The 22,840-nt window shown below is 35.3% G+C and overlaps 1 protein-coding gene and 1 long non-coding RNA gene across 2 annotated transcripts in view; both read left to right on the top strand.

The window, feature by feature from the left end:
* Positions 1–15,713, top strand: part of LOC129265278 (glycogen phosphorylase-like) — a 36,565-nt gene extending 20,852 nt beyond the window's left edge. The window contains exons 9-19 of the mRNA XM_064102490.1: positions 1,042–1,188; positions 2,366–2,529; positions 3,517–3,631; positions 4,230–4,331; positions 5,083–5,230; positions 6,089–6,289; positions 7,060–7,139; positions 7,535–7,659; positions 8,742–8,876; positions 9,519–9,585; positions 10,228–15,713. Coding sequence (XP_063958560.1) covers positions 1,042–1,188; positions 2,366–2,529; positions 3,517–3,631; positions 4,230–4,331; positions 5,083–5,230; positions 6,089–6,289; positions 7,060–7,139; positions 7,535–7,659; positions 8,742–8,876; positions 9,519–9,585; positions 10,228–10,389 — 1,446 coding nt within the window. The 3' untranslated portion in view covers positions 10,390–15,713. The remainder of the gene's footprint in view (positions 1–1,041; positions 1,189–2,365; positions 2,530–3,516; positions 3,632–4,229; positions 4,332–5,082; positions 5,231–6,088; positions 6,290–7,059; positions 7,140–7,534; positions 7,660–8,741; positions 8,877–9,518; positions 9,586–10,227) is intronic.
* A 2,375-nt stretch (positions 15,714–18,088) lies between these two features.
* Positions 18,089–22,840, top strand: part of LOC135154758 (uncharacterized) — a 32,748-nt gene continuing 27,996 nt past the window's right edge. The window contains exon 1 of the long non-coding RNA XR_010294180.1: positions 18,089–18,627. This is a non-coding gene — a long non-coding RNA (uncharacterized LOC135154758). The remainder of the gene's footprint in view (positions 18,628–22,840) is intronic.

The raw sequence follows: 22,840 nt of genomic DNA, 5'->3' as shown, positions 1-22,840 counted from the left end.
GTATGACTTAGAGTTGCACTTAATGCCGACGCGTACATGATATGCAACGCGCAATCTTATTGATCAATACGCAGTAGTACGCGTTCTCTTGGCACGATCTGATCAGTGCGGTCATGTCTTTTATACCGCATGCAATTAGGCATTTAAGTGCGACTCTAAGTCATACTTACATCTTTGTGAAACACCCCCTGGTTTCTGCAATGTCATCATGTGATTGATATATACACATACTACACTCATGTTGCACCATCTACATGTGGTTGGTCCAAACTATTCAAAAGTGCGTGAAGAAATGAAGAAGCAGAACGATTGCTACAACTAAGGTTTAAGTCCACTGATATCCAGATTCTATGGACCCCCATGGCAGAACATATTATTGTCTTATTGACAAAACTGGATATGGCCTATCCTTCTGTTTTGTATTTTTATATTTTTATATGGAAAATAATACTTTACTGTACTATTCAATTGACTTTTCTCTTAAGGTGAAAGTGGCATTTACAATCGCAGTTATTGAAATTATTGAGAGAGAGAAAGCCAAGAATGTGCTCACTCTTATGTCACAGTATATTTTTGGTACATATATTATGTGATTTGCATTATTGTTACCATACAACATAATGGAAAGGATGTGCATTTAAAGCTCAGATTAGTCACTTATTGTGTAATAAATTAGTCATAGGCTGAATTTACTTTTATTGCTATAAAAATAGCAATGCATTTTTGTGAGAAAAAATTAGAGAATTTTTAGCAAATGAACAATCCCAATCCATCTCTTTTTGTCTTCCTTCATTTTGTGTAGCAAATCTGCTATTTTGATTATAAAGTGGAAGTGGCATGTGTGGGGTGACAGTGTTGAACTTCACTTTTGCCCCCCCCCCCCCGACCCATTTACTAGTCCCATGTTCTTTACAGGTTTACTTTATTATTATTTCATTCCTGTGCTGTATTGTACTTGTGCATTCTATTTTGATCGAGTGAATGATAATAAATGGTAATAATAATACTAAATATGTTTCTTATTCATATTCTGTTTAACAGGCTTGGGACATCATTGTACGTACGTTTGCGTACACCAATCATACCATCCTACCGGAAGCTCTTGAGAGATGGCCAGTCGGTCTCCTGGAATACGTCTTACCACGCCATCTTGAGATCATCTATAATGTCAACATGCATCATATGAATGTAAGATAGTGGATGCTCAATCTCTACCTTGTGAGGGCAGTGTATATATTTAAAGGACAAGTCCACCCCAACAAAAAGTTGATTCGAATAAAAAGAGAAAAATACAACAAGAATAACGCTGAAAATTTCATCAAAATCTGATGTAAAATAAGAAAGTTATTACATTTTAAAGTTTCGCTTAATTTCACAAAACAGTTATATTCACATCCTTGTCGGTATGCAAATGAGGAGACTGATGACATCACTCACTCACTATTTCTTTTGTATTTTATTATGTGAAATATGAAATATTCCTAATTTCTCCCTGTTGTCGTGTGAAACAACGATTAATTTCTCCCTGAACATGTGGAATTAGCATTGTTTAATACTATATGGTTCAATCAAGTTGGTCCTTATTGTCAAATCTGTAAAAAAATAAATATTATATAATTCAAACAATAAAAAACAAAAGAAATAGTGAGTGAGGGACGTCATCGACTGTCTCATTTGCATGTCACTGAGTTGTGCATATCACTGTTTTGTGAAAAATAAGCGAAACTTTAAAATATCATAAATTTCTTATTTTCCATCCGATTTTGATGAAATTTTCAGCATAATGCTTGTTTGATTTTTCTCTATTTATTCAAATCAACACTTTCTGGGGTGGACTTGACCTTTAATAATGGTAGTATTAGTGTTTTGTGTATTACCAGGGTTCCCACAGTCATGGAAAATCCTGGAAAAATTAGTGGTCATGGAAAGTCAGGGAAATTAGAAAATTTGTGAAAAGTCATGGAATTGCATTTACCTCTTGGCTATGGCAGCTTTCCAGTTTGTTGTGTCTCACGACTCATACTCTGCTATTATAATTGGTGTTAATGGTGTCCATTTTTCCCTGTTTTGTGACATCCCAAATTCTACATAACTCCCGGGACGTCACGGGAAGTCATGGAAAGCAGCAATATAGTCATGGAAAAGTCATGAAAAAGTCATGGAATGAAATATTGTTTTTTTACACCACAATAAATCAGAATTTACATCAATACTCCTGGAAACAATCTCTCAAATATGTTTGTACATGTACATTTCTTATCATACAGCAATAATTTTGATAAAATATTCATTACCATCAAAGTTTGACATTGATATCATGTTTGTGACATTCATATCATCGCCTTGATGTTTATTCAATATTCAGGTGGTCAGCGAGAGATACCCAGGAGACTTTGACCGCATGCGTCGTATGTCTATCGTTGAAGAAGACCATGATAAGCGTATCAACATGGCCCATCTATCCATTGTAGGCTCACACGCTGTTAATGGTGTAGCAGCTATTCACTCTGAACTCATCAAGTCTAGTGTGTAAGTTGGTAGAGTCTGATATAGAGGCTGACCACCTCATATGGATGGAATCGGTGGAACCGGAATGCTCAGGGCCTCTTTACATAAAGCTTGGCAATGCGGTGGATTCATAAGACAGTGCGCCATCATCGGTTGCGGCGGACAGGCCAAAATTCGCCATGCCTCATGGGAGAAAGTCAACATCTGTCGCACGCACGAGCGCATGCGATTATGCTGCCCTGGCCATTGTGGCTTGGCCGGCTTGCATGAAATTATGCTGATTATCAGGGTCCATGAGCAGGGAGAGAAATTTGCCGCATATTTCTTTACAAAATTTAGACCGTTTTCTGTGAATTCTTGCCATATGATTTTCATTTTTGAGGCATGCCAATCATATTACAGGACACTAGCACTGTGTGCTGCCTGCACCTGCGCGCGATGTCGACCCCGAAGTTAGAAATTGGCCTATCCGCTGCAACCGATAGATGGCGCACCATATTGTGAATCCACCGAATTGATCATTGGGCTGATAGTCACGATTGATCATATGCAATCTTCAATGCAGCAATTATAGAGTCAGCCACAGGTTTATTCCATGGGGGCCCTGGTCAGACAAAGATTAAAGGGGGGGGGGCAATCCAATATGTGTTGACATGGTTCGACCCTCTAAACCATTGTCTAACCAGAAGGTTCTGGCACCACTGCAAGGTTTTCAAATTCTTAATTGGTTCATGCTTGCATCCCTGATGCTAAAGTCAAGTATGAAATATTTTTTGGGGAAAGGCATATGTATATTTTGCCTGACATTAGCGAAAAGAAATGTAATGAATATGTAAATTTTTCGTACGTTACTTTTTTCCTGCATAATGACCAGATTATAACTAACCCTGTTGTTTAGACGGATGGTAAATATTACCCACAAAAAATGAGCTGATAGTTTCTTCAAATTTATGTTTTTCCAGAATACCTTTAGACTAATATTTGCTCTGTATGGTTTAATGTTGATAGGTTTAAGGACTTCTACGAGATGTATCCTGAGAAGTTCCAGAACAAGACAAATGGAATTACTCCTCGTCGGTGGTTGCTCATGTGTAACCCCGGACTATCCGATGCCATTTTCGATGTAAGTCATTGCCTCTGATAAAGTATCTTCACATTGGTCAAATAAAATATTTACATATTTAGGCATTTAGGTGTATTTTGATGAATGGTGGTGGCCATTTTGCCTGTTAATTAAGAAAGCATGAATGTATGTTTGTTAACACTAGAGGATTAATGGCTAAAGCTCCTTACCAAGGGGTGCCAATCTGTGTATACTTATTTAAAAATTTGCTTTTTTAATACTGACATTGATGATTTGTTGAAGGTACTGAACTTTAATAGAAAAGGAAAATGTTTGGTTGTCATTTCATGATATTAAAGACAATAGAACATTGTATTTCAGAATTTTTGTGTGAAAAAAAAAGATGTTTGGGAATATGTATTGAACAAGTGACCACAGATAAACAGAGCTAAATATAGATGATAATCAGAGCCCCAAACAAGAAGGACAAATGTAGAGAATGATTAAAGTGGCCATGGTTTAAAATTGCCAAAAATTTCCATACCCATGACACTGTGCTACAACCAGTAAGAGAGTGATGGTTCATATCACTGGGCAGAATACAGGTAATTAGACTTACTACCATCCTTACATCATTGCCTCTCTTTCTTTTTGACAGAAAATCGGTGATGAATGGACAACCGACCTGTTCCAGTTGAAGAGCCTAAAACAACATGTCTCTGATAGAGCCTTCATCCAGTCGGTTGCTCGAGTCAAACAGGTGGGTGTATTATGTAGCTTCAAAGCAGTGATAGGACAATACACCACATGATTAATAGCTGTAAGGATCGCATTTGTTATATTCCAGGTTTTGACATCACCTTGGTGAATATATCTGCATTGTATTGTAAACGGTGGCGGTATATTCACTGAGGTGACGTCAATCGCTGATTTTAAGTTGATGTACGCCCTAGTGTGTACGCATCGATTGCATGAAGCATGCGCCTCTTGTATTTTGTGTAGAAGACGAATCAGAGTAGCAACAAGCCTTGCAAGTTTATCGTAAAGCTGTATCATTAATACAGATTCTGATAGGGAATCTACATAGACTATATAATTCAACAGATTTTGTCTAGTCTATATGTTGAATAAGTTACATTTCAATTCCCCCCCTGTTTGCCTGTCAAATTAAAGATAAGGGGCTTGAGTCTTCTCCGCGAAGGAGACTGAAGCTTGTGTTGACAACCCACTCCCCTGTTTCACAGATGTAGGTTTTGTTGCCGTCCCTATGTAGATGAGAGTCACTACCTTATCATGTTAAGAACCCTTTCCACTATTCTAATAAGAGTCACTGGTGGGGGGGGGCATGAAGTGGACCTCCACCCCCCCCCCCCAGTCAGATTATATCAGGAGGAGAAACACCTGCAATTCACAGTGATCTAGTTCATTTTTTGCATCCTGGTCAAAGGTGGCACCAAGCTATATGATAATGAATAAATAACAATGATAATCATTTTTCTATCTATCTTTAGGAGAACAAGATGAAGCTAGCCCAATACCTTGAGAAACACAGTGGAGTACATATCAATGTGGACTCCATGTTTGACATTCAAGTCAAGAGAATTCACGAATACAAACGCCAGCTGCTCAATGCTCTTCACGTCATCTGTCTCTATAACAGTGAGTTTACTCATTGCATTTTACAGATTGAAAATTGTATTGTGAAAATTATCTTGTGGTTTTGTAAATAAAATTTTGTTTATTTTGCATAGGAAATTCTCAATTCTGCTTTTGTAATCCTTTAGCTCCCTGATAGCAGTCATATTAGCCCGAATTCACAAAGATGGTTTTGAAAACCCACGGTTGAGTTCATGGTTTATGCAGGTTTCCTGTATAAATTACGCTTATTTTACCGCGTATATTAAAAAATGTCCAATGCTGATGCGCGCTTTGTCACAGTGTGCCAAATTGATGCCTGTTACCATGGTTAGATACAGTATTTTATTCATGAGTTCACTATTTGAAGAGTGGACTCATTAATTCAAAATAGTGGACTCATAAATAAAATACCGTATCTAACCATGGTAACAGGCATCAAGTTGGCACACTGTGACAAAAGCGCGCATCCGCATTGGACATTTTTTTATATATGCGGTAAAATAAGCGTAATTTATATAGGAAATCTGCATAAACCATGGATTCAACCGTGGGTTTTCAAAACCAGCTTTGTGAATTCGGGCCCTTGAGTTTGAGTAATAGTTTTTACTTGTATACCCAATCCTTAGACTAATAAAGGATGGACTATCCCCCTAAAACCATCTTGCTGAGTATAAACCTCTTGTTGTTTCAAATGGTTAATTCTAAAGAGAATATAAAATCCAAAATGCTAATTAAGCTGATTTTCACGTATAAGGTAACTTATGTTTCTTCTGTTATTCAGTTTTCATTGTTGCAAGTATAATTTTCTTGCTAATGTGTATGTTCATGCATTTCATTTCTAGAAATGTATTTTTGACCATTACATTTTTTTCTCACCAGGAATCAAGAAGGATCCGAGTGCTAAGTTTGTTCCACGCACAGTGATGATCGGTGGCAAGGCTGCTCCAGGGTATTACATGGCCAAACAGATCATCTATCTCATCAACAGTATTGGTAGGGTGGTCAATAGTGACCCCATCGTTGGTGACAAACTCAAGGTTATCTTCCTGGAGAATTACAGAGTCTCGCTTGCAGAGAAAGGTGAGTTGGAGATAAGGTGGGACAGTGATTTTCCGTTTTACCGTTAAATAAAACCGAAATTACGTTTGGTTCTTTTCATGTAAAATTCATGGAATTTTTTGCTGTGTACATTTTCAGTGACAAAACGGAATTTCCATTTTTAGATCACGTTGAAACGGAATTACAGATTTTCAGAAACGAAAAAGACAATTTTTTTAAACGGAAAATCACTGTCTCTAGATAAGTTGCTTTGTGGAAATCAAGTGATGTTGTCTTTGGCATTATATTCACCTGTGAGATGGTACTGAGGGACATGGGATAGTGTAAGATCAGGGGTCCGTTTTATAATACTTGTTACAATAACAAATTTACAATAATAGTTTAAGCCACTGAAATCCGTCAGTCTCATAAGCTGATTGTAAATTTGTAATAGAAATCTTGCATTTGTTATTAAGAAGTCTACATGAAACGGGACCCTGATGTCATTATTATCATCATCATCATCATAATAATCATCAACATTATTGTTGTTGTTGTCTTAAACACTGTTGTCATCACATCATCACAAAGACATTTCCTTCATCATCACCACCACTGTCATCACCATTATCACCACCACCATAATCATCTTCGCCACCATCACCACCACCACCATCATCATCACCACCACCATCATCATCACCACCCCCACCACCATCATCATCATCACCGTCTCATGGTGTTTAAGATACAAAGTTACCTAGGAATTGTCTCCCATCAGTGACTGGGATATTTTTATCTTTTTGATACAGTGATCCCAGCCTGTGATTTATCAGAGCAGATTTCACTGGCAGGCACTGAGGCTTCGGGCACAGGCAATATGAAGTTCATGGTAAGTGTACTTTTCATAATGAATTTGTTTGAAATCAACATGTTAAGATGTTCTTCAGGAAATCATGAAATGAAGAGAGAAGAGAATATCCAAACCCAACTCCAACTGTAATAAAGGTTTTATAGAATGGTTTGTTAATTAAAGTCAAAGTATTTTGGATGTAGCAGGCCAAATTGCTATATGTTCACAGATTTGCACGGTTCTTCCTACAGTGTTTTAAACATTAAAATTTGAATGAACAGAGAAAGGGATGCATTAAGTTTTGTAGAAATGTGATTATTATAGTTGAATTTAGATGCATTCTTGAATGTTTTCAATGATTTGAGGTGCTCAGGTAGTGATATGTGCAATAAACACACAGTATTATTAATACAATCATTATTATTGTTATCTAGTTAAATGGAGGTCTGACTATCGGCACCCTGGATGGAGCCAATGTTGAAATGAGAGAGGAGATGGGAGATGAGAATATCTTCATCTTTGGTATGACAGTGGATGAGGTCAACAAAAGAAAGCCCGGGTAAGTTCATTCATTTCATTGAACTAAATGGCTCCAATTCAAGAAAGTTGGTTAAGTTTTAACCTGTGGCCATTTAAGTGAGTGGGTTTGATTGACCCAGGGTTAAATCGTGTCATTAGTTATAAAATGATGTGTTATATTACATGCTGTGACACATATTCATTCATGTGTTAACCTAAACTACATTCATGAATTTGAGCCAATATGCTTGTCCTCTGATCTATAGTTTTTGTCTCGCCTGCATATTTGGCCGTGTTGGGGGTCTTTGTTGAATTACCATCCTAACTCTGAAGTTTATGGATCTATTTCATAGAACTTGGGATATAAGAGTAATCAAGTATCACTTAACATCCCCTGTGAGTTTCAGGTCACAAAACCAAGGTCAGTGGTCATTTAAGGTCAATAAACTTAGGCCATGTTGGGGTAATTGTTGAATTGCCATCATAACTTTGAAAGTTTATGGATAAAGTGAATGAAATGTGGACATGGGTGTATTTGACAAGTCTTAAGTCACCGTTCAAATGTCATCTATGGTCAATGAACGTGGTATTATGTCATTATATGAATGGTGTGTTTGTGAATGATTATTTTATAGTAGTTTTCAAAGTTAGCACTGCTGCTATATTAAATCGCGTAATGCAGGCGAGACTGCCAGAGGCGTTCCACTTGTTATTAAAACCACCTATATTTAGCTGGTACAAAAAAAATTTAAATGGCTGTTTTCGACTTGCCTAAAGTGCCATAACTCATATGTATGGTATTTTATGGTTTTATTAATTGCCCCATAAGAGCACCAACTTATGGAGTTGGTTCATGACAATGAGAGTACAAAAGATTGTTTTTTAATTCTATACACATTGAAAGAAGTTTTACTTAAGATGTGTTCAGAAAGTTACTTCTCCTTGCATATTAAATTGTGAGAAAACAAATAATATCTTGAATTAATTAAGTGTACTATACATTCAGGAGGAATTAAGAGTTTAGTTCTATGTGGCATATATGGCATGCAGTTAGATTGTCGTTCCATATTACAAGGGTATTCGGAAACGAATAGTTTAAGTGATGTTGTTATTTCTTTGAAGGTATAATCCCCGTGAATTCTATGAGAAGAATGGTGAATTGAAGCAAGCTATAGACCAGATCAGAGACGGTTTCTTCACACCAAATGATCCAGGTGCTTTCCATGATATTGTCAACTCACTTCTAAATCATGACACGTAAGTTATTTCTTAACCCCCTTTGTATCCATTTCTAGCAAGATTTACCAAATTACCCACAAGCGGTTGTCTATTCGCATAAGGTGAAATATTTCAATGGATCTATAAATTGACAATATATCAATAGATACATAGGTAATACATTTTTTATCTTTATAAATTTATATCTGCTAATCCATATCAATTTTTTTTCTTAAAAAAAAACATTTCAAAGTCTTCATAACTGACTCACAGTTAATCATTTAGATGAAAATATATTTTGAAAAGTATGTTGTGGACAAGAAAATTGCAAATCATTCAAATTCATACAGCATCTCCTATTAATTGAATAGATTTGTAAAATAACCCTAGTTTGAAAGTATTAAAGATTTACTGAGTGTCTCAATGGACACTGGGCATGCTGGCTCAGTGGTAGAGCGTCCACCTCATGAACGGGAGGGCGTGGGTTCGATCCTCGGCCGAAGAAAAAATGGGACCTTCTGCCTTCTTGCTTGGCGCTCAGCATTTAGATTGGAGAAGAGTAATAATGATATAGTATGTAATGCAGGGCTCACTGGTAGAGCAGTTTCCTAACTGAAGTGGCTACCCTGGGTAGATAAAACATTATTATTATGTTTTATTATTGATTGTTTTATTAATCAGGTACATGCTTCTAGCAGACTTTGAGTCCTATCTCGCAGCACAGAGCCGTGCTAGTGAACTCTACATGGTAAGTAGTCATATAAGCATTTGCTTAATTTCATCAAATATTCAACTTTTTATTATTCCCAACCCCTATGGTGTACTTTATCTCTTCCCAGTGTCTAATCAAGAACACCTGGGTCCCATAACACAAAAGTTAGCGATTAATTGTACACTTCATTTTTACGATTGATTGTACATTGTAGTCAATGCAATCAATTGTAGAAAAATGTTCAACAATTGTTATTGCTAAGCTTTGTGTGTCAGGCCCCTGAGCATTTTAGACAATTTGGAAGTCATTAATTATCTAAACAGTCGAGATATAATTGAGGATCACCGTACTCCATGCCCGAGCTCATCCAGTAGGCACACTGCGTGGGCAGTGCAGTGTACATGTAGCATCATGAAACACACAGAGAACATTCATGCAGGAAATGTTCTTAGAGGTAATAGTGGTACCCTTATCACAAATTCCTAGATACCTTGATGAATAACTGACAGCTTGGATTATAAACCTCTCACCATTTGTCTAACAAGGGTTGCAATCATAATTTAATTAACAGCCAAATCTGTAATTTTTATTTTGAAACCGAGATACTCAATGCCTTTAATAGAATCTTTAAAATGCACTTATTGATATTGAGGGTACTTTATTTATATTTATCAACAGAATCAACAGGAATGGACGATAAAGTGCATTCATAACATAGCGTCGTCTGGTAAGTTCTCGAGTGATCGTACCATCAAAGAGTACGCTGAAGAGATATGGGATGTCAAACCAAACCCAGTTAAGCTTCCTGACCCTCATGAAGAACCAGTTAGAAAGGCATAAAGATCTCATCTACCGACCCACTTCATCTTGCTACTCACTTTTATTGCATTTATAGATGGGCTGCACGATAATTCTCGGTTAATATGACAATATTATCGATATACTGTGACATTGATACTCCAGTGAATGGACGATATTTGGTCCATGATATATCGCCTCTAACAGTAATTTTAATCATTGAGGTTTTAATCTGTTTCACATAAGAAATATTTCTTGAAATGCTATTAAATTCTTCCATTATTCCCATTGCTCCAACTAAATTCACCAGGGTCCTTAGAAAAGGGTCATAAAAATGTCATCCTAAACAGTCGTAGTCATAGAAAAAAAAAGTAGTATGTGAGCATAACTCCACAACATTTGACCATTATTCATTTGGGATGATATATCACTATTTTGTGGGGTTTTTTCCCAGCTGACGATATCCAAATACTCAAGTATCGTGCAGCCCTAATTTATGGTGATAAATGATATATCCATTACCCACGTAATACAAGACATTATCGCAATTTGATATAATCCTTTTGTCGTCCTTAACACCATGCTAGCAATATATGGATCTATATTCACTGTTTGATTACTGCCAAATCCCCCACTGTCTGTATGTATCATATCTTCCAAGGGTAGATATAGTTTTGTGTTAAACACTAGTTTCCAAATGTTGATGTCACCTGTTGGCACTTTATCACAGTATTTATTTCTAAAATCTATTCATATCACAAATCTTTCATTAGAAGTAAAATTATTGAATATTTACTACAATGTATTACCAGGTAAAGAAATAATAGGACTTTTTATTATTTTTTTATGCAAAGAAGATACTTTTTTTAAGATGAATTGTACCGAGAATGCGATACTGTTGGCTGAAATTCTCAGATCTTCAATTTTTTAATATTCAGAATGTCACAATGACTATATTTCTAGACAATATCAACTTTGTAAGAGATCTGATGAGAAATAAAAATAGAATGAAGAAATGTGTGAAACCATGATCAGATTTTTTTTTATCTTTCAATTTCCTGGGGTGGTATTCTGAAAATTGTCTTAACTTTTCTTGTAACTCAGCAAGATAACAGCTCGCTAAAATTGTCTTAAATAGGTATTCTGAAAATTGTCTTATCTCTGTAAGGACGTCCTCTATTTTATCTCTCACACGCCCAATATTCTGTCATCAACCAATCAATAAAGTTGTTATATGCTTAGGCCAACCAATAGCAGTGTCTCTTCTGAATATTATTATAAGCGCATTGTTGACACGAGGCGTATTTTCCTTGCGCCCCCGACGCTTATGCATGTGCGCCACTGTGCTAAAAATGCACATGGCTGATCTCAGTCATATTTTCTTTGAAAAGATTCATCATCTCAATTACCAATTTTTAATTGCTGAAAAGTCTACCAATCCGTCCCTGTAATGTCTTCGGAATGTCTCCTGCAGTAAAACATGATGTTCTTGCGGGGTGCAGCAAGAATTTATTATTTTGATCTAGAAATATCGCATGCAACATTAAGTTACAATAGCCCCCTACCTCTTGTAAATTTTCTTGTATTTTTGCTAGAAAGTTAACAGAACGCAAAGATAAGAGAATTTTCAGAATAACTTTTATCTCTATATATTATCTTGCACACGTAGGTATTTAGGCTTATGCATCATTATAGCTCTGACATCATACGCGCTCAGTGAAAGTTACAAGAAAAGATACAATAATTTTCAGAATACGGATTTTATTGTAACTCCAAAGATACAAGAATATTTCTCTTAGACAATTTTCAGAATACGGCCCCTGAACTATATATATATAAATCAATAGCATGTCAGTTTGGTGTCAAGTATGGCAAATATCAGTTTGAAATATAGTTTTGCACCCATCAGCAAATGAATCCTGATGTATGGTTATCATATATAATTCCACAATGTGATCAAGTTTGACTTTTGCAAATGGTAGATTTTACCCCTACGATCGTGATGTAGATATGAGGGCATATGATGCATTTGGGTGGTTTAATGAGAATGTGTTCTAGGTTGGTGATCAACACTTCAAGGTTTGTCCGTATTCAACCTGTTGATCAAAGAGATCAGTTAAGATATGACTATGCCATTGAGTTTTTATAGTTTGTATAATTTTGAGTACACTGGGACTTAGAGTATAATACCATAATCAGGTATTTACATAATTATATTTAAATAAGTAGCTTTAACTTAACATGTACTAAGTTTAAAAAATAGGATTACAAATATCATTGTTAAAAAGGGTTGTCATGTTTGGTAAATTTGTTGAGCTTCAAACACAACATTACACACTGAATACTGTGATGAATATTTTTGAATATCTATTACTATTATTAGAGCCTGTGTTTAATCTAAGTTTTTTTTTTTTTAGTTCCGATGTAGACCCCCTCTGAAAGCTATTTGGTGATTAAACCGCAACTCCTTCATGTAGACCAAATTATAAAGAAGATAAATTTATTAGGAGTTGTAATATTTATGTTCTTTCCAAAAGACTACTGAGTTTTAATAATATAAATGAAGATACATCTATATCTGAATATAGGTGTTTATATAATTCAGGTTATCATCATGATTCAGTAAGGTTCATAAATGAAAAGTTGGGGAGTGAAATATAAGCAATAAGAAATATGTCCATTTGAAATTATAGCTTGTTATTTTTACTTTAACATTCTACATGTATAATAGAGACTTTTACCTTGTTCACATGTGGGGGAGATGTATTTTATGACAGAGATATGAAATAGAATATACATACATTGACAAGTAACAATATTTGTTTTTTGCTATCCTATTTGTTTGAGAGATATGCTGAAATACCTTGTGCTTCCAGTTTAATCAATTACATCACACAATCATATGTATATCATATATATATATATTGACCCGCTTGACGATTGGACATTGGTTGGAATCACAGATGCTTGTCTATATAACCGCAAAAATATTTTAAAGATATAAGTTCAGTGCCAGACAACCTGTGTCATGTGCATTTGAATATATGTTGATCTTTGAAATAGTTCAGAAATTTTCACTTTTGTTTCAAGATAAAATAGAAACATAATGCAAAGCCATCTGCATTTTGTGGTAGAAGATAGTTTCCTTGTATGTTATAAAGGTATGTGTTGTTTGCATGGAATGATAGTGTGATAGTCTCAAATAGTCTAAAAGTTTTGAGGTTGATATGTTGTATTTGTGTACATTTTAGTAATGTAATGATTGTTTGCTAATATTAGTAATAAAGTATACATTGTATGATGCTATAGCCTGTACCTTGAAAATCAATGGAATTATGCAAAATGATTTTAGCTTCTAATACATTATCATATACAGAGATTTAAGATCTTTAGAGAGTTGTGAAAGAATTGTTATGTTTCAGATTTTATATTGACTGTAAATGTTCTTTGTCAGTTGCATAGCAATTCATGGTAATAGAAATTGATTTTCTTAGTTATAACATCTTCATAATCCTATTTTTCTACATAGTGGCTAATAATTAGATAAAAACAGACCATTTGAAATGACTTAGTGATATATTGCTATTATATTTAGATTTGTTATATTTTATGAATACCAAGTAAACTCATTATTTCAATTAGAAAAAATTATGCCAAAAAGTATTCGACATAATTTCGATTTTTGTTCATTATGGCAATGTCTATACAGTATAAGGATTTATGATCCTGATTTATTATAGGGTATTTTGGCACTTCAGAAAAGTGGAATATTATCATTATTATTATTTATCTGTCTGATTTAGAAAAATCAGGGCCCTCTAAGATAAAGCTTAGCGATTGATCGTTTGGCTGATTTGTAAGATTAAGAGTAATGTGTATCATCAATCACTAAGCTATATGTTACGGGGCCAGATCTTTTATTGATAGGAAATGTAAGTGAACTATTTTTATATCATCTACATTTCAAAAGTGAATAAAATCAGACTGCACAGTTGATAGCATCACATAATATGTTCCTATTGATAGAGCTTTTCTAATGGCCTTATATGGTATATAAGATCATTAAGTATTGCAATGGAAATATATCCATCCAGAGAGTATTTGAATACTTTGATGCAGTGAAGTATGCTGAAGTTATACATGTCAAATGTTTTAATTATGTTGCAAAATTAATTTACATAAGTGGAATTTGCCTATGTTGAAATGATTTAGTGTTTTAATGAAAGACAGCACTTATAGTTCATTTTATGTTTGTATTGTGTAATTTTTTTATTAATTTGTAATTATATCAATGTGTATTGATTGTAATAGTGCACTTTCAATGAATATCATCGTATTGATGTTATTAGTTTTTCTACCGATAGATGGCATGAACATTTTAAACAATTGTTTACATCTGGCATTGATAGTCAGCAACCAAATGTTCACAACTCCTGTTTATGAAGGTATATTTGCATGTTTGAATCCAAATTTTGTTGTAGGTTGAACTTTAAAAGTTTGTATGAGACTTGTTTTGTTACGTTTAGCATTTACCATGTTTTGGTAATGATTTAAAGTAGTTTTGTGAAATATAAATGAGAAGTCAAACTCTTTGTAATTCAGCAAATCTGTTAGTCAGATGTATTCTTTAAGATAGCATTCCCATTGAATGGGAGGTTCAAAAGCAAGAAAGGATCTGTTTTTTCTTAAAACCCACCATTAATCAGGGTATAATAATTCAATAATCCAGTATATATTCCACTTGAACCAGTCAAAACGGAACCATGGTTGAAGAAAGTAGTTTTTTTAAAGGATTTTTTCATTGTTAAGAATTAGCCTAGATCACATGCCCTGTAACACACAGCTGAGCGATCGATCGTTGGTCTGATGTTTCTAATGATTGATTGTATGGTTATTGTGTATAATCAATTGTTAAAGTCAGCCCCGCGATCAATCGCTAAGCTTGGTGTATACCGTACAGGTATTGAATAGAATGTGAGCATACAGGTATGTTTTTGTATGGGCATCTTGCATGTTTGCACAACAATTAATTTTTTTTATGTTCGGATAAATACTCACTATTATATAACTAGAATGATGTAATGCTATAAATGCAGAGATAGTAATGTGGAAGCCATGATGACAGTTGTGGAATGATAAGATTAGATAACTGCACATTTTTTTCAACTAATGGAATACGATATGGATTAGATTGTAATAGTGTAATGGGATGATTGTGTGTTTGACAGTACTGCTTGTTGACCCATTGCTAGTAAAGAACAGTCTTTGATTTCAATAGTATGTCTGGATTGCAGTCAAAATTTATGGTTGAAGTTCAATATGATTTGTTGAATAAATGCCCAATAAACTGAGCAAAAACATCACAATATGAGTCCTCATTTTCATGTTATTGTGTCTTTCATAAATGGATAATGCCCCTTTCATATCCCCCGACTTGCATTATCTTGTTAAATTTGTATGTTTGCTTCAATACAAACTTGAATATAACAAAGAGTGTAATGTAAATACATGAAGTACGCTTTAGCCTTTTGTTTTATAGGGTTTTAACCTTATATAACTGGGCTATTGATGCATAAAAAGACTGGGGATGACGGGGTTGGATGGGGGGGGGGTCTCTCGTTCACTTCATGATCACTAGAAAAAGTGGTATGCCCATGTAATGTTACCTCAAACGATGTTTTATTTCACAAAGATATGTTCTTTTCTGAACTATGCTAATTATTCAAGAGAATAATATGTAATTAGAGAATTATGTAATATACTTACCCGATGTACTTCAGGTTGGAATTCACAAACAGGATGAGTTATATTAGATTATTAGCAAACAAATGCGAGTGCAAAGCACAAACTTCATATGTACTGAACCCAAAACTGGATATTTTATGCATTTTAATGAATTTAAGAATAATGATAATTATATCCTCTCCCTTCTTTTCCCTTTATTTCCTGTCTCTTCCGTTCCCTTTCCTATTTCCTTTTCTTTTTCTCTCTTTAAATCCTTCCTTTCTTTCCCCTCCTCTCTTTCTATCTGTTCGTCTCTCTGTTTTCCCCTCCTTCTCTTCCCCCTTTCCCTTCCTCCTTTCTTTTTCTCTCTCTTCCCCTCTATTTTTCACTGCCAATTATAGGGGGACTATGTCCACTTCGGCCTCCTTACTTACTTCTTTACCCTTCTTTTCGTCCTCCCTTTCCTCTATTTTCTTTTACTCTCCTCTATGCTCTATGCATATATCTTAATTACTGGGAGGGATAAGCAAGCAGTGTGGGATAAGATTGTTTCTGCCCCTCATTCCTTCATTGTGTAGTTCGCCCCCCGCCCCTATCTAACTCATTTTTTTCATGTAGGAGGGTATGTGCAAGGCCGATTGACACAGCTCTTTTTCCCTCTCTCATTTCCCCCCTTTCCAACCTGTTTTTACTTTTATTTTGATGTTCCCTAGTTTGTCACTTCTTAATTTTCCTTATCTTCTCCCCTTTTTTGGCGGGAGGCATGCCCCCGATACCCGCCTGCCAAAGGCAAGATAATTTTACACTCTTCCTTTTTCTTTCTATTTCTCTAATTTCCCCTTCCTTCCCTTTTTTGCTGATCGGTCCTATCTTTCCAAGTTTTGTCCCAACCCTTTCCTCTTTTTTTCCCTTCTCCGAGGTCCTTAATTTCAATTTCTTTCTCTTTAATCTCTTCCCCCCCCCCCCGCTCTTCCTTTTCCTTTCTCTTCATCTTTTCCCTTCCTTTTATTTCCTCTGTTTCCTTTTCTCTCCCTCTGTTTCTCTTCCCCCTTCCTTTCCTCGATCCCCTATTCTCCCTTGCCCCTTGGCCCACATTTCATTCATTTGTCTTATTACCATTGGCCCGAATTATGTCTAATAACAATGTGGTCTAATGAGGATCTAAATTTGGTCTAATCCAGGGGGGGTTCTAATCCGAGTTGGCGGGGTGCATGCATGGTGCAGTTATGAAATTTATGAAGTCAGTATATGTTTTTATAAAATAGCTGTATTATTTCAAGCATCGCGATTGGTCAATACGCGTCACATGACATCCAACTTTTTTTGTGCACTGCACGGTAGTGCAAAAAGGTGTGCAACGAAAATTGACATTGCACGCTCGAGCAAACCAGTGCGGTAGAAGTCCAACAAAACTGTACTGTAACTTTTTAAAAAATTGTTTCTGTGTTGCTATTTTATAAAACAAATAATGCACTTGATCTGTCGTGCGTAAAAGTAAATGCAGAGAAAGCTCGGTTTCTTCAGATGGAGCACACTGGGCACTCGCCGCAAGCGGCTCGTGCACAGTGCGACTCCTATCTAAAGAAACCTCGCGTGCTCTGCATTTCCACTAACGCACTCGGCTGCATGCATTATTTGTATAGTATTCACTGGAAGAAGCAGAAAGAATACTTTTTAGAAAAATGTGCAGTGAAACCCATACATATAGAGTAATTTGGGCAGAAACGGTAACCATTACTAAGGATTTTCTCCTCAAAAGAGACCCATGTTTTAACGAAAAAATTGATAATTTTTAAGTCATCATTGAAGAGCGAAGAATGGGCCATGTTTAAGGATTTTCCAGCTCAAAACTAATACCCTTTCAGGATTTTTTTTACAAAAAGGTGGCGTATGTATTATTAAAGCGGCACACTTATCCAACCCCTCTAAGAGCACACCCGGAGCACACCCTCGTATGCCAATATACTGCAAGACCCCCTTCCCCCGCCGGCGCCGCGCCCCGGCGCGGCGCGCCCGCGCCGGGGGATGGATTAGCTGCACTGGCGGTGACCAATGTGTGGAGAAAAGGCCTACTTTTCGTTGAAATTGCTGCGCTTTTGACAATTCTAATAGCGATTTTGCCAATATGTGATCGTTGTGCTGATTCATAGATACCTAGGACTGAGTAGGAGGAACTTTGCAGATAACTCAGTTGCTTTACTACATCGAGAAATTGATGAACTTGTCAAAATCAACTCCCAGGCTTTTGCTACACTACACTACCGGTACAGTCCCATGTATTTGCTTGAATGTCACCACTCTGAGTCTGAAACTTACCTGGAATTTTCACCCATTCATTATGATCATATCCAATCAAACGGAAAATAACTCCGAAATAACTGTACATTCCTGATTGTTAATTGGATTATTCAGCTGACTAGTGTTGAGTTCTACTGACCTGTCGTCTAGTACAAAGTGCTTCAATTCATCTGTTTTGATTGGAATTTGAATATTAAAAAAATTAAAGTTGATTCCACTCATCCTTCGAACGAGGTTATTCTTGACTCGGACCGGGTGGTAAGTAAAACGTCATATTTCAATGAAGTGTTTCATGAAAAGTTTTTTTATGGTTTTAAACTTAAATTGATTTGCTATTGAGCAGTAAATCAGATAAATTAAAGGATTGCAGTCATGGCAGTAGGCGTACATGTTGTACTTGTAGCTTATTCTGTCCTCTCACTGTCAGTGAAAATCACTGACATTTTTAATTTTTTTTTTAATTACTGTTCATGAACCACTCCTTGTTTATTGAATGAGTGGCAATAACTTGCGGCCTTATTGTGAAATTTGTCACCTCTCTTCTCGTGTGTGCGCGCTCGTTGTGTACAAAGTCAATGGGAGTGGAAAGATGTCACCACCGCTGACGAAATAAAAGGCAGTGAATGGACTTAGTCTTGAGGACTCCCATGATGATGTTTTATCAATCTGACAAATACTTACTATCATGGGAGTCTTGAACAGGTTTTCATATACACGTAAGCGAAGGAAGTACACAAAGATGGATTTCCCCAGGAAATCCATCTTTGTGCACTAGAATCGCACGAAATAGGTTTATTTTATTAATTTCTACACCTTCCCACGCGTAATGCGTAGGAAGGTTTTACAAATGGTCACTTAAAAAGTATAAAAAATAGGGTTTCTTACCAGACTGATGTCGCGAAGACCCCCTCGTTCCACATGTAAACAACGCAAATACAATGGCTACGACCCTTGAACTGCTTATGTATTACGTAGGTATTACGTACTTTCGATGCACGATGCCGTTTTGAAAAACAATTCATAGAAGAAAAAAAATATTTTATGAATATTAAAACTTATTACGTGATTATAAATAATTAGTAGATTGATAAAACATCATCATGGGAGTCCTCAAGACTAGAATGGACTGGTGACATAAACCACGATAATGCCTAACTTGCTTGATTTCTCTTTTGAAATATGCATTTAAAATATTATGTTAAACATGGATGTAAAATGTTGAATGGTTGAAAAGTATCAGGATTTGGGATGAATATAATTTCAGGTTTCTTTGAGTTAAATTAACTCCAAAGATAATTTGAGGTCACCAAACTTGAAATTTTATTACCGGTATCGAATGAATGTGTGGTTTTTTTTTCTCTCTCTCTTTTCAAAATTAACACTGCTGTTATTATGTCCATGTATGCAAGACTGCTAGAGGCATTCAATAAGTTAATAAAATGTATGATTTCTTAAGTGAATTCTAAAATTAAAAACGGTAGCCATACTATTTTGTACAATGATTATAAATGATGAAAAATAATTTTCACAAGGGTAGATATTCCAAGCTTATGAAGTGGCTTGGAGTGAGACCATTCAAGGGAGCAAAGTGACTGAGCCGGGGGGGGGGGGGGGTCTTCCCCTCTCACGGTAGAGAGGTTTTTAGATTTGAAACTATGGGATCTAGTGCATACTCGTGAGAAAATTTTGATAAGTAAATTCTGTCCATTACAGGTATACCAAAGCTCATGACTTTGTATTGCATTAAAGTATGCACCAGATTTGTTAAAAAATGTCCCAACTATAAAATGGCCAGGAGGAGAGCTGCCCCCGTAACATAATTTGTTAAAGGACAAGTCCATCCCAACAAACAGTTGATTTGAATAAAAAGAGAAAAATCCAATTAGCAAAACACTGAAAATTTCATAAAAAACAGCTGTAAAATTTAAGAAAGTTATGACATTTTTAAGTTTCTCTTAATTTTAGAAAACAGCCCTACATGTATATATGCACATCTTGATCAGTATGCAAATGAGGGGACTGATGATGTCACCCACTCAATATTTCTTTTGTATTTTATTATACTGTATATGAAATATTCTGATTTCTCCTCATTGTCCTGTGAAACAAATACATGTTATTCCTCCCTCCCTGAACATGTGAACTTACCTTCTTTTTTTTTCATTTTATGGTGCATTAATGTAAGTCCTTATTGTCAAAACAGTAAAAAATTGAAATAATGTATAATTTAAACAATAAAAAACAAAAGAAATAGTGAGTGAGGATCATCATCGACTTTCTCATTTGCATGTTACAGAGTTGTGCATATAACTGTTTTGTGAAAAATAGGCAAAAATGTTTATAATTTTCAGCGTTATGCTTGTTTGATTATTCTCCATTGATTCGCCGAATCAACAATTTTCTGGGGTGAACTTGACCTTTATTATTTAACTTGGAAGGGGAAAATAAAAGTCTGAAACAGTCTGTAAAAGTACAGATATTAATATTCCCTATAGATTCACTCTAGCCTAGACCTCATGTGTACTGGTGATGTATTCATATCTACCATAGATCACACTAAAGTGCTATTCATTGCCCCATCTTACAAAGAGTTTCCGATTGATCTGATGAATCACAACTATGGAAAGCCGGCAATGTCAACATCTAAAAACTGAAACTGAGTGTATAAAAAGCATTTGTCCCCAAGAACAAAAGAAAATAAGCCAAACATTGCCAACCTTATTTCCCCACACAGAGAACAAGATTATATCATAACCTCCTTCATTTAATGAGTGGTGCCTATTCCAATCTCCCTCTGACTCGAATAGTGATTCTCGCTGGCAATTGGGAATTCCCTGCCCAATACAAGATATATTGTTGATGCATTTGTATTCCTTTGTCATATGCCATGCTTTGATTTGTGATCAATTTAACAATATACTTGTAGGCATGTGAGAATAAGATAAGGGGCTGAGGCATGAGACTTGGTATGATTATGTTATGTTACAGTACTTAGACATAGGGTAGTTTCAAGACAGTTCAGGTTACTGGTCAAGGTCAAAGGTCATTTCAGATCAATAAAACTGGATTAGAATTAACATTTTGTTCATTACTTAAAAAAATATTTTATCATAATAAATGGAACTTGTAATATTTCTTGGGCCATTAAACTTGGGATTATATTATCAGATATTTTTTGTCTTCTTAAAAAAAATATTAAATTTTACATGTGCTGTATTTTTACAGTAAAATGGCTGCCATCACTGTATTACATGTATGTACAATATGACTGGGGGGAAATCAGCTCTTAGATATATTGAGGGGGGGGTGTTCTTCTTATTATTTGGCAACCAGTCAGTTTGAATATTTTCACCATTGAGGGTCCAAACCAAAATGACCTTGCTTGATTGCTTCAATACTTTAAAAATATTTGTAAAACTTTTTTACAATGCCAATTTAGTTTTCATGCTATATATTTACTATATATATATATTTTTTTAAATCACACTGATCTGCTCAATTATATTCTAATTAGAAAATGAGGGCTTTTCACATTTCCAGCAGACTATGGCTCAGCATTTTTAGGCCATGCCCCTAAAATGAGCTTTTGGTCCTTATTGTTCCATTCTTTGCCTGATTTTCTTCAAAATTGTATCATATCAATCAGAAGTTTTCAGGACAACATTCTACTTCAGTGAGATTGTAAAACTTAGTTTTGAATTATCACCCATTTATAGCTAATCTCTATTTGAAGGAATATTCTGTAATCTTATACAGTACAGAGCTATACAGAATCCTATGTCTGTGCAGTATTCACAAAACAGGTTTAAACTACACGGGAAACTACATCGCCATGGATAAGGCAGATTTCATGCATAAGTGTGCTACAGTAATTCAGCTTGTACATATATCACCCTTTCGAAAAACACACATTTATTTAACTTTCTCAGTATACACACTGCATTTTGGATTTTTTAATCCTACAAAAGTTGGTACCAATATGAAAAAATAAATAAAAATAAGAACCAGTAGTCCAGTACTGTATTATGCAGACCAATATAAAAAAATGTGAAGAAACCATGGCCATGCCATTTTGAGATGAATATCAGTGTAGACATTCATTTTAATTTGTACACACTCGGTTAGATTTAGGAACATTGCAATTTGAACCTTGTGTAAAAAAAATCAAATGTTTTTCACCAGTTTTTCTTGTGTTACATGTAGGTGCATGTCGTGTAATAAACGTAATAAATATTGTGCAAATAGGCATTTGCACAGACAAGGGCACTGCATATGTTTGGGCACTTATATTTATTTTTGTTTCATTAGTATTTATATGTAATCACTTTGTCTGTATCTTCATTACACATTTACATAAAAAACATCAAACATACTGTAATCAAATACATATGGACGATTAAAAGGTTTATTTACCTCACAGGTACAGTTTTTGTTAATTTCAAGTCTCTTATGCAATTCAAATGCAAATCAA

This window comes from Lytechinus pictus, chromosome 7, assembly GCF_037042905.1.
Source record: "Lytechinus pictus isolate F3 Inbred chromosome 7, Lp3.0, whole genome shotgun sequence".
Classification (NCBI taxonomy): Eukaryota; Metazoa; Echinodermata; class Echinoidea; order Temnopleuroida; family Toxopneustidae; genus Lytechinus; species Lytechinus pictus.
Note: the sequence above shows the minus strand (reverse complement) of the source record. Positions and strands in the feature narration are given on the sequence as shown.